We start from the raw sequence: 12,144 nt of genomic DNA on the forward strand, positions 1-12,144 counted from the left end.
ACTGTGCACCACCATGGCTGTGGGTAAGAGCTCCAAAAAAGAGAAAGCCAACCCCTGGTTTTATATCTTTTTTAGGGTCAAGGGTGAGTCACATATGTGACTCACCCACGTGACCTAAAATCGTCACAAAGAGGCGACTTAAACCCACATGGTCTAAAAGCCTCTGATGTCCCAAACATGTCACTCAAACTCATGTGTAAACTAGGCCCTCCCCAAGGCAAGGAGGTCACCAAGGAGTCCTAATCTAATCAAGGAAACAAAGGCCAAACTCTTCAAGGGCACTTGGTTGAATTGAGTGCTAAGAGCCCATTTTGTTTGCCAACACAGGGCAGGTGAGGGGGAATAAGTGAATCTTGCTCTCAAAAGATTTAACCTGAGGAGGGAATAACATACACACTCAGTTGGGTATCTTACCCCACAGGAAAGAAGGAGGAAGGAGATAAAAAAGGGGGGACAATAGAAGGGAGGGCAGATAGGGGGAGGAGCTAATCAAAAGCAAACACTTTTGAAAAGGGACAGGGTCAAGGGAGAAAATTGAATAAAGGGGGATAGAATAGGAAGGAGCAAAATATAGTTAGTCCTTCACAACATGAGTATTGTGGAAGGGTTTTACATAATGATACACATGTGGCCTATGTTGAATTGCTTGCCTTCTTAGGGAGGGTGGGTGGGGAGAGAAGAGGGGAGAGAATCTGGAACTCAAAGTTTTAAAAGCAGATGTTAAAAAAAAAGTTTTTGCGTGCAACTAGGAAATAAGATACACAGGCAATGGGGCATAGAAATCCATCTTGCCCTACAAGAAAGAAAGGGAAAAGGGGATGGGGGGGGGAGTGGGGTGACAGAAGGGAGGGCTGACTGGGGAACATGGCAATCAGAATATATGCCATCTTGGAGTGGAAGGGAGGGTAGAAATAGAGAGAAAATTTGTAATTCAGACTCTTGTGAGAATCAATGTTGCAAACAAAACATATTAAAAAATTTTTAAAAAGTCAAAAACAATTTGAACATTCTTTGGCATTGCCCTTCTTTAGGATTGGAACATAAACTGATCTTTTCCAGTCTAGTGGCCACTGTTCAGTTTTCCAAATTTACCAGCTTATTGAATACAGCTCTTTAAGAGCATCATCTTTTAGGGTTTTAAATAGCTCAGCTGGAATTCCATCACTTCCACCAACCTTATTGTTAGCAATGCTTCCTAAGGCCCGCTTGCCTTCATTCTCTGGGATGTCTGGCTCTAGATCAGTAACCACACCATGATTATCAGTGATGTTAAGTTCTTTCTTGTATAGTTCTTCTGTGTATTCTTTCCTCCTCTTCTAAATCTCTTCTCCTTCTGCTAAGTCCTACCATTTTTGTCTTTTAGCATGCTCATTTTTGTGCAAAATGTTCCCTTGATATCTCTAATTTTCTTGAGGAGATCTTGTCCTTCCTATTCTACTGTTTTCTTCTATTTCTTTGCATTGCTCATTTAAGAAAACCTCATCTCTGTGTGCTATTCTCTGGAATCCTGAATTCAATCAGGCATATATTTCCCTTACTCCTTTCCCTTTCCATTTCTTTCTTTCCTCAGCTATTTGTAGAGCCCCATCAGAAGCCATTTTGGTTTCTTGCTCTTCTTTTTCTTTGTGATGTTTTTTTGTTGCTGCCTCCTTGTGAATCTCTGTTCAGACCACCTGTGTTGGAATGAGGTTAGGAGAATATTCACTTTCAGACTGACTCAGCCTTACTTCTTCTGGTCAGTCCTGTGGAGAAACAGTTCATCCCAGGGTTCACAAAATCAAAAAACACAAATGACCAGGGTCCGTATTGGATAAGAACTGCTGGGAGAACTTGAGTTTGACAGAAACTAGGGCTAGGCCAGGATTTGATGTCACACACCCTGTAGAGTTCAAATAGATATGGGACCTCTTTATAAATGAGATGATAAAGAATTAGAATAGTGGCAGGAGACAAATTTCAGAGCTATGGCCAGGGAGATGATTCCTAACCGAGAAAGATAAGCAGGAGATCATAAATGAGATACAATTTCTAACTGCAGTAAAACATTATAAAAACTTTTGCTTAATCAAAATAGATGCTGCTTGGACAGTAAGGGAAAGTGTCAATTGCAAGAAAATGTTTGCAACAAATGGTTCAGCTAAGAGCCCAGATCTCTAGGGAATGCTCACTCACATCTGAGACCAAGAGCAGCCATCTCCCAAGAGATTAACTCTCAAAGAAGAGACAATTTTTGAAAAACTTAAAATCTACAAATAGCCTTGTGACCTGCAGACAGCCTCAAACCACTGATCTCAACCAAAAGGTCTATAGAACAATGCCAAGGTTTAAGGTTAACAGAGGTGACAATGATGGAGAGTGTCCATATTGGAGGGGCTGCTGAAGGCTGGGAACACCAGTACACTGTTGAGGGAGATCGGAAACTGTTCCCTCACTCCAGAAGACAACTTAGAATCATTCAGGAAAAGACAGTAAGGACCCAGAGATCTCACTGCTAAGCCTTCAAGGCCCCAAGGAGGTCAGAGACAAAAGTGTAAATAAGGTGAGTGCCCACAGCTGGAAAATGACTACACCTGAATATTGCTTTGTCAGAGGAGACAACAAGTATGAAGAATTTGGAGGAGAAATTATATTTGTGAAGCTCTTAGCACAGTGTTTGGCACATAGTCGGTGCTTAATAAATGCTTCTTCCCTTCCCTAGCTAAATAGGTGATAAGGTGAGTGTAAAAGACAAATTGGACAATCTAGCTCATCTTTTTTGGACTATTTATCTTTAGATGTGGAGCTCCTTGAGGCCAGAGACTCTGTTTTTTTTTTCTTTCCTTTGTGTTCGTGCTTGACACACAGTAGGTGCTTAATAAGTACTGGTTGACTATTTCAATTACATAAAATTTAAAAACCAAGCCAATGTAGTTAGCATAGGAGAAACTGCATCAGAACAGTGAAAGTTCCCCTGGAGCCTTAAGGTTTGAAGTGATGACCAGAGAATTTCAAGACCCAAGGGCAGCCAAGAGTGGCCCACCAGGGAGCATACATGATGCCTACTACAGCCTCAGTGAAAAGAGGCCAGTAAGGTTCACCCTTCTCCTTTCTGAGAGGGGCAGAATGTGTAGAATGTTTTCAGATCCGGTTCTAGCAACAATTAGTTTTGTTAAAACCATTCTTTACTTCACTTTGTTCCAAGGAAGGGTTAAGGGCTCAGTTATGGGCAGTGTAGATTCTCAAATGGCCAGGATATAATGATGATGATGGCACATCTGTACTTAAAGGTTTGAAATAAGAGACATTAATAAAGACATTAATAAATCATTTTTAAGACTCAATAAGAGGCACGACTTCAAATTAATCTGAAACCCCTGGAGATGGTGAGCCTGGCACTGGGGCAGAGACACACTCAGCCTTCAAAGAGTGCATTTCACAAGGAAGCCAGTTGGGAAAGGGCACAATGTGCGATGTGTTCACAGTTGAGCAACAAAAGGACATAGACACAGCAGTGACCTGGGGGCATTAACATGTGGTGGGAGGAGACCCTAGGGATCAGGGTAGTCACCTTGTAGGAAGTAGCACGGAGCTCAGTTGTGGTTTTTAAGAGAGGAGGAGAAGTAGAAGAACATTCCAGGCATGAGAGAGAGCTTATACAAAGTCATGGAGGTGGGAAATCAGCACATAGGGTAAGGGGAATGGTGAGCAAGCCAATTTGGCTAGAACATAAGCATGTGAAGGAAAGTATGTGCAATAAACCTAGAAAGGAAGCCAGAGTCAGGTTGCGGGGGGGGGGGGGGGGTTGGGGGGGCAGCAGCTAGGTGGTGCAGTGAGTAGAGCACCAGCCCTGGAGTCGGGAGGACCTGAGTTCAAATCCAGACACTCGACACATATACTAGCTGTGTGACCTTGGGCAAGTCATTTAACCCCAATTGCCCTGCCAGTCAGGTTGGGAAGACCCTTCAAACAGTAACAACAATAATAAGCATTTCTAGAGGGTCTTTAGGTTTGCCAAAGCACCTCAGAAACATTGCCTTCTTTGAACCTCAAAATAACCTGGGGAGGCAGATGCTATTATCATTCTCTAAGGCAGACAGAGAGCAAATGACTTGCCCAGGGTCACCGAGCTAGTACAAGTCAGGGCTTCCAGTCTCCTGTCGCAGGGCTCCATCCCCTGTCCTAACAGGAGGTGACATGGTTGGACGGGAGCTTTAGGAACATCCTGGTGCAGCTATGTGGATGAGAGCTTGGAGAAGAGGAAGACAAAGTGGACAGGACAGAGTTGGCTATGGAAGTAGTCAAGGCAAGAGAAAATGAGGAGGGAAAGATGCAGGAGATACTTTGGGGGTGGATAGGCAAAGAATTGGCAAAGAATTAGATGTTCAGGGTGAGGGAAGAAGAGGGAAGAACATGCATTTATTAGGCACTCATGAAGTTCCAGGCACTGTGCCCATCCTGGCTCACAATCACATGAGGAGAGATGGGGTGCAAACAGCTATGCACAAACAAGATGGCAGGAAACACTGGCGGTAAAGAGCAGAGGGGAGGCCTGGGAAAAGCTTTTATGCAGAAAGTGGGGTGTTAACCCAGCAACAGGCTGGGTGCCTGGCAAGGGGCCAGCAAAGCTGTCAAGATGACCCCCAGGGTATGAACTTGGAGGGCCTGGGAGGATGCCTTGTAGGAGCAGACAATGTGGGAGGGGAAGAGGGTTTGATGGAAAAGAACATGAGCTCAGCTTAGAACAGTGTGAGGCATGGATAAGACATCGAGTATGAGATGTGGAGACTGGGGGTCAGAGCTGAATGAGCAGATCTGAGCATCCTCAGCACAGAGATGGTCATTCAATCTGGGAGAGTTCATGAGATCTTCAGGAAGGCCTAGGACAGGGCCCTGCGGCGGATCCACCGGAATCGGCCATGACCCAGATAAAGATCCAGCAAAGCGGGGAGGGGGAGAGTATGACTAGGGGGAGTTGTCCTTGTTGGTGTTGAGTCATATCTGATGTGTCTGACTCTCTGTGACCCCATGGGGGTTTTCTTGGCAAAGATATTGGAGGGATTTGTCACTTCCTTCTCCAAGCCATTCTATAAATGAGGTAACTCCTTTGTAGAATTGAGGCCTACCTGAGCTCAAATTCCCCAATGATTAACAAACCCTAAGCCCCTCCCCCTCCAGCAGCTAGAGGGCTCATCTTCCCAAATCCATGCTCAGACACTTACTAGCTGGGTGACCTTGGGCAGGTCACTTCACCCTGTTTGTCTTAGTTTTCTCATCTGTAAAATGAGCTGGAGAAGGAAGCCAAGAAAACCCCACATGGGATCAGGAAGAGTCAGATACAACTGAACAACAGATTTTTTCTAATCTCAGAAGGCTTTCTGGGCCAGTCCTCTCTAGAAGGTGGGTTAGGTCAAGAACAAAAGGATTAAGGGTAGGAACCAAACTTGGAACAAAGATCATCCATCCCTCTGGGGAAGGGCCTGGCCTCTTTCCATGCAGTGGGAGATGCCCCATCCTTTTTTTTTTCCCCATTCAGAAAGATCTGATACGTTTGGAGTCCTTGAAGGGAGGAGTCAGTAAGCATGTATTAAGCACCTACAACATAACCAGCCAGCATGCTGAAGCTACAAACTGGCCTTGTCTTCCAGGAGCTTACAGTCTAACAAACAAACCGGGATAAATGGCTGGTTGGTTAGTAGTTGTCCTTGGTGCTTGAAGAGGACCAAAATGACATCACTATGTTGGGGTCAAAGTGCAGTGTGTCAGACCAATACAAGCTGGAAGGCCCTGCCACAGGTCAGGCACAAAAGTCCACGTGAACGTTTGGAGTGGAGATGGCTCAGTTCTTTTGAGTTACACAGAGCATAGCACCTTTTTTGACAGATAAATAGGAAAGAATGAACACAGGAAGGCACTAGAATTAAGCAGGGTTGGGAAAGGCTGGGATTTCAGCTGGGACTTAATGAGGCAGAGATGAGAAGACCAGGAAGATGGAGTGCCTTGGGAGAAGCCTGGAAAGGTGGGAAGGGCTAGGATTTTGTATTTGGTCCTGGCAGTGACAGGGAACCACTGGAGTTTACTGAGTGGGGGGAGGTGATCACTTTAGTGGCTGAATGGGGGATGGGATGGAGCAGTGAGAGACCAGAGGCAGATAGATCCCCTATCCTCCACACCAGCCCCCTCCTCCGAGCAAGAGCCACAGTCCAAGTGTGAGGTGATGAGGGTCAGGTGAGGTGAAATTAACCAGAGATCTTACATAGTAAAGGGGAAAGATAATGGGTTTGGTGTGGACTTGAGAATGGTCAGCATAGAGATGGTAATTCAATCCATGGGAGCTGATGAGATCACCGAATGCGGAGAGGAGGCCCTGGAGCAAACCATGAGGGACACTACAGTTTTGGGTTCCATGAATGGAGACCCAGAGGGGTAGGAACAGCAGAGAGGGGTGCTGCCCCAGAAACGCAGAGAGAAAGGCATATCCAGGAGAGTGACCAACTGTGTCCAAGGTTGCAGAGCGGCCCAGGGGAATGAGGATTGAGAAGAAGCCATTGGATCTGGCCACTGAGGTCATCAGTCACTTTGGAGAGTAGTTTGGCAGAATGGTGAGGTGAGAGAGAGGCCTCCATTGTAGATGGCCTTGTCCAGGAGATTAGCCACCAAAGGCAGGGGAGAGATAACCACAGAGGATTCTTTGTAGGATGGGGAGGCAGAAGGGAAGCAGCTAGTAGACAAGTAAGAGAGAATAGGAGTGGGGAGTCAGCAGCCCCCTTGGAGAGGTCGAGGCAGCAGGTGGTGGGAGTGATAATAAAGGGATTCCGATGGGGGCAGCCACAATGGATGGAGAGAGAACCACTGCCAGAGGGGGGTGATCCTAGAATCTTAGCCAAGGCCTTCCAGAATCTCTTTAATCAGAGTGCCCAAACCAAGTGTCCTCATTGCCAATTCCAACTTTCTGAACCATGGCCCTGTTCTGGGCACCTCCACTTCTCCCTCTTTTCAGCTCCCTTTTGTGTTTTCCCTCATTAGACCTCCTTGAAGACAGGGATTCTCTCTGCTCATATCTATATTCCCAGCTTAGCCCAGTGACTGACCCAGGCTAAATGCTTAAAGAGTGTTTCTCAACTTTCTCCTCTCTTGAGTTTCCCACAGTTACCTCAAATTGTCTTGGGGTTAAGGAGACCTATGGAAAGGGCATGGGAGGCCTAAGTCAGTGTGGACATTTCTCTCTGACTAGAAATGCCTGGGTTTAGAATCAGGTAAAATGAATAAAAATGGCATCTGGCAGACTTGGGTCTAGGACAGAGGGGGCCCAGGACCAAACCCTGGCTTCCGCTATGGGCAATAAATTTGGCTGGGCCAGTTGGGGAAGGGTGCCACAGGGCACCACTGAGAGCTTTAGGAAGGACAGTTTGGAGAAGGCATGAGAAGATGCAGGAGGAGGGCTAAATCACCAGCACTGGGGCCAGGGCAGTTCGCTGTGAAAGGGAGTGAGTTGGACCATGGGGTTTTCAGAGATGAGGAAGCCCTGGCCATGTTTGTCCACAGCAGGGATGGAGCCTTCCTGTGAGTCGTACCCTTGTACAAATGGAGCCCAGCCATGGTGGGGTTGCTTACACAGACTTTATTTAGGTTCACAGGGTAAGGGGGCAGACCCTAGAAGGTACCTCAAGATGGCCCAGAGCAGGCATGGCTGTTCTGGGCGATAGACTTGAGCGTCCTCCTGGGATTCCTGGTGGGCACACCAGGGGCCTGTGCTTCACAGACAACAAGACAAACACACAGACAGACGAGGGGTCCTCCAGCTGGAGGAGTGAGCAAGGAGGGAGAGGGGAAGAGGCCTGGGCTGGACTCAGCCTGGTCCAAGAGGTGCTTGGCCGGCCCCTGATTTGATTAGGGGCTCACCAAGGAAGCAGCACCCCCAGGCCGATCGCTGTGTGGTGGCGCACCTCGGGGGCTGCTCTAAAGCCCAGAAAACATGCTTCTGGGTGGGGGGGAGGGGTCCTGCTTCACGGCCCCTGGTGGCAGCCCAGCCCAGCAGGTGCTCAGTGGTCCTCGGAACTTTCCTCCTCCTCCTCCTCCTCCTCCTCTGCACTATCATCATATCCTCCAGCCACACCCAGAGCCGCACCTGGGCCAAAGGCGATTGTAGGGCCTCTGTAATGAAAAGCATACCCTAGGTGAGCCCTGACGTTCTCCTTTATTGGGGGTCCCCATGGCATTCAATGGGCTTGCTGAGGCACTGGGCCCCACCACCACCCAGTGTGTTCCACACAGTAGGCAGGCCAAGGTTTGGGCCGCAGAGGGACTTAGGCTCAGGGAGGGGCTTCCAGCCCTTTCTGTTTTGGGGGGATGTCTGCTGCCTCAGGGGCTCCCCAAGCCCTCTAAGCTCCCATCCTCTGAGACCTTGTCCCCTCCTCCCTTTAAACCCCTAGATACCCTGTTCAGGAGGAACCCAGGCTTTTCTCCATTCCCTGAGATGACAAAGGCTGCTTCTGCACAGATCTACCAGCTGAGCTGCCACCCCCACGGCCCCAGGCCCACTTTCCTGCCTTTTCCTCCTGACCGTTATAAGCAGGGAGCCTCCCCTGGGTCATCCTTTCCCTAAACCAGGTCATCTTCACTACCTTAAGCTTGGGAATGTTCTCCATCAACATCTCCCACCCTTCCCTCCTTCCCCAAATGCTGCCCTCACTCTTCCCAGTGAGAAGTCCTACTACTCTGCCCCTAATGGACATCAGCCATCCCTGTAGCATGTAAAGGTCACTCGGGATCATCCTGCCACCATCCAAGTCAGTGAGGGAGAAGAGATCCCTGGGCCACCCCACTAGAGATGTCCCAACTGGTGTAGGAGTTTGCTGTTGGGCTCAGCCAAATAATAACTCCCCTTACATGGAGCTTATCTGGCCAGTGAGTGTCTAAGTTGTCTCCCAGACTCCAGGCCCATGACTCTTCACCGTGCTGCTGTCAGTGAGTCAGCCCTCAAGCAGAGGAAACAACAGGAACCCAGAGTGAGGGAGTCAAGAAGGATCTCAGGACCCTGTCCACAAGGACTGAGAAGGGAAGACTGGCAAATGCCTTCTGAACTCCAAATGTAGCCTTGGCCTGGACCCCCCGGCTCCCGGCTCACCAGGATAGGTTAGTCTTGAGAGGTTCAGCTGGGGTCGGGAAGGCCAGAGTTGAAATGTTGTCTCACATATTTATTAACTGTGTGACCTTGGGAAAGTTGCTTCTCTGTCTGCCTCAGTTTGCATTTTATTTCCAGTAAAATGAGGATAACACACCTCCCTTTTAGTGTGGTTTGAGGATCTAATGACATGATGTATGTAACGAGTTTGGATGACCTTCAAGGGCTCTGTTGATGCTACGGTGACTAATGGTCCACCCTAAAGTCCACAGGACTGAAGCCCTCCCTGCTCCCATGCAAATCCACACCTGACTGGGATGTTCCCTATTCCAGTCTTCGGGGTCCCTAGAAGAAAGTGAGCTCCTCTGAGTAGCTTTTGAGGGAAAATGGGCTTCCGAGTTTGTGGGAGGCCCAGGACGAGCTGTCTCCCAATCAGACTGGAGTTCCATCCACTAGAATGCCTGGGTCCCTCGGAGACTGAGCCCACCTGTGGCCCTTCCTCCTTCCTCGGACACAGATTCTTCCCTGGGGTGTGTATGCTAAAATGTTTCACCTTTTTTGCTGCGTCTTTCTATAGGATGGGTTTTTTGGATAGTTCTCTTTGTATGTGTTTAAAAGCTGTTTGAGAATAGAGTGAATTCATGAAGCAGCAGCCAGGCCCAAAGGTCAGTGAGGCATTGCTTCCTTTCTCCCCAGCTAGACATTGTGCTGACTCCCAAGGGGAAGGGAAGGCAGGCTCTGCTTGCTGGGGTCCTAGATCCAGCAGACTAACTGCTGAATGTGATTGTTGGGCAGAGATTGTGCGAGGGAGACAGGGCGCAAAGAGAGAGACACACACACGGAGGGGCAGGAGGAGGCAGAGAAAGGGCTAACTTTCCGGTCTCCTGACCTGAGGCTGCAGATGTCCTCGTCAGGAGTCTCGGGATCACTGCCAGCCTCTGACTCGGGAGGATCTTCGTCCTCCTCGTCCTCCCCCATATCCTCCCCCATGGGCTCCTCGTCGGCCTCTTCCTCGGCATCGTCCACGGGCTCCTCCTCCTCCTCGGTCTCCTCCACGGTCTGGTCCATGGCCTCCTCCGGGTCCTGGATGATCTCCCCTATGGCTGCTCCTCCTCCCTGCCCAGAGACCTGGCAGGCCGAGGCTAGAGAAGCCGATGCAGAGGCAGCGGATGCCACAGAAGCCGAGGCCGATTCCTTAGCAGAAGCCCCTGCGGCGGACCCCGCGGAGGCCGAAGCCGAGGATGCCGAGCCCTGCTGGCCGGAACTGCAGAGGAGAGTGACTGGGGCGTGACAGCCCGGCAGCCCCCCCCCCCCCAAAACCCCCTCCCCCGCCCCGGCCACCGATGACGCCCCTCTGGCGTCCTCCGGTAGATGCTCAGGCCCGGATGTCCGCCGCCCCTCCCTGCCCCAACCCCATCACTCCCCCCGCGATGCTTGGCCCCTCCCCCACATCCATCCATATCCCTCCCCTCCCCTCCCCTCCGCTCCGCTCTCTCCCCCCGCCTCCTCCTGTTCTCATTGGCCTCCGCCCCTTCCCCCTCCCCTCCTCCTCTCCTCGTTTTCCCCCCACCACCATTTATCCCCTATAATGATCTGCCTCACCCCTCCTCTTCTCACTCTCTCCATCCCCATCCATCCCCCATAATGATCGACCACCTCCCTTCTCTCCCAGCTCTGCTCCCACCCCATTCCCATCCATTCCCCATAATGATCGACCACCTCCCTCTTCTCCATGCTCTCCCTCTACCTCCATCGCCATCCATTCCCCATAATGATCGACCACCTCCCTCCTCTGGCTGCTCTCCTCCCACCCCAACTGCCATCCATTCCCCATAATGATCGACCACCTCCCTCCTCTCCCCACTATCCCCCCCCTCCCCAATCGCCATCCATCGCCTACAATGATTGACCACCTCCCTCTCCTCCCCACCCGCCCCTCCTATCCCGCTTAACCCCGGCCCCCCGCCCGCCCCTCCTTCTAGTCTCCCCGCTCTCGCCCCCAAAATGATGGTTCGCCCCCCCCCCCCGCCCCTCCGCCCTACCTCTGGTGGTCCGGGGGCGAATCGAACCAGAGATGTGCCGGGTAGTGGTGGATGCGGATCAGATGGTCCGTCTGCTCCTCGGGGCTCATGAACTTGTCAGTGCAGCCCCACACAGGGCACTGGTAGTAGAAGGGGATGGGGCGACGCTCGCGCGCTGCCGCCGCCCGAGTGGGCGAAGACGGCACGGTGCCGTGGCGCTCCAGGAGGTGGATGTCCAGCAGCTGGTCCGAGGGGAACGAGCGGCGGCAGAAGGAGCACGCGTTCTGGTGCAGCGTCTGGTAGTGACGCACGTAGCCCGGCAGGGAGTCGAACACCCGATCGCAGCCCCCAATGTGGCAGCAGTAGGCGGGCACCCTGCGGGAAGAAAGCGGCTCGCTAGGACCCTTCGAGGGGCCGCCCGCCCGCCCGCCCGCCGGCTCATCGGCCGCCCATCGGCCCTGGAGGACCCTATGCGGACCCGCTCCGCGGCCGGCGTCAGAGCCCGGCTCCGTTGGCCAGGCTCTTCCGTCGGCTGCGGCTTCCCTATCACAAGGAAGGGCGGCGACAGCACCTTCGGGTGCTGAGGGTGTCTCGTAAAGTCCCCATCCTGGAGAGCAGAGGGCCGAGGAGGGCGCGACCAGCGATATGGACCGAGCCCCGATCACCGCGACGATGACGAACCTTTTTCTACGACGAACCTTTTTCTTACCTCCCACACCCTCCCCACCCCCTGCAGACCCCGCCTCTCCGCCTCAGTCTGGCCCGCAAGCCCCGCCTCTCCGCCGCAGTCTAGCCGCAAACCCCGCCCCTCCGCCTGTCTCTCACCGCAAACTCCGCCCCTCCGCCTCAGTCTCACCTAAGGCCCCGCCCCCGACTTAGTCTCACCCCAGGCTCCACCCCTCCACCTCCCTCTCCTCCCAGGCCCCACCCCATACCCCGCCCCTCAGCTCTGCAACCCGCCCCAGGTCCAGCCCTTTAGTCTTGCTCCCGCCTCAAGACCGGCCCCTCAGCCTAGCTCTCACT

At 51.6% G+C, this 12,144-nt stretch overlaps 1 protein-coding gene across 1 annotated transcript; it reads right to left on the reverse strand.

The window, feature by feature from the left end:
* Positions 1 to 7,577: 7,577 nt before the first annotated feature.
* ZNF511 (zinc finger protein 511) lies at positions 7,578 to 11,813 on the reverse strand. Its single transcript, XM_036735617.1, has 4 exons — positions 11,693 to 11,813; positions 11,143 to 11,496; positions 9,990 to 10,364; positions 7,578 to 8,130 (listed from the first exon to the last, which is right to left on the reverse strand). The coding sequence occupies exons 1-4, from the start codon at positions 11,725 to 11,727 to the stop codon at positions 8,019 to 8,021; spliced, it is 876 nt and encodes a 291-aa protein (XP_036591512.1). The 5' UTR covers positions 11,728 to 11,813; the 3' UTR covers positions 7,578 to 8,018.
* Positions 11,814 to 12,144: the final 331 nt, after the last annotated feature.

This window comes from Trichosurus vulpecula, chromosome 8, assembly GCF_011100635.1.
Source record: "Trichosurus vulpecula isolate mTriVul1 chromosome 8, mTriVul1.pri, whole genome shotgun sequence".
NCBI classification, from domain to species: Eukaryota; Metazoa; Chordata; class Mammalia; order Diprotodontia; family Phalangeridae; genus Trichosurus; species Trichosurus vulpecula.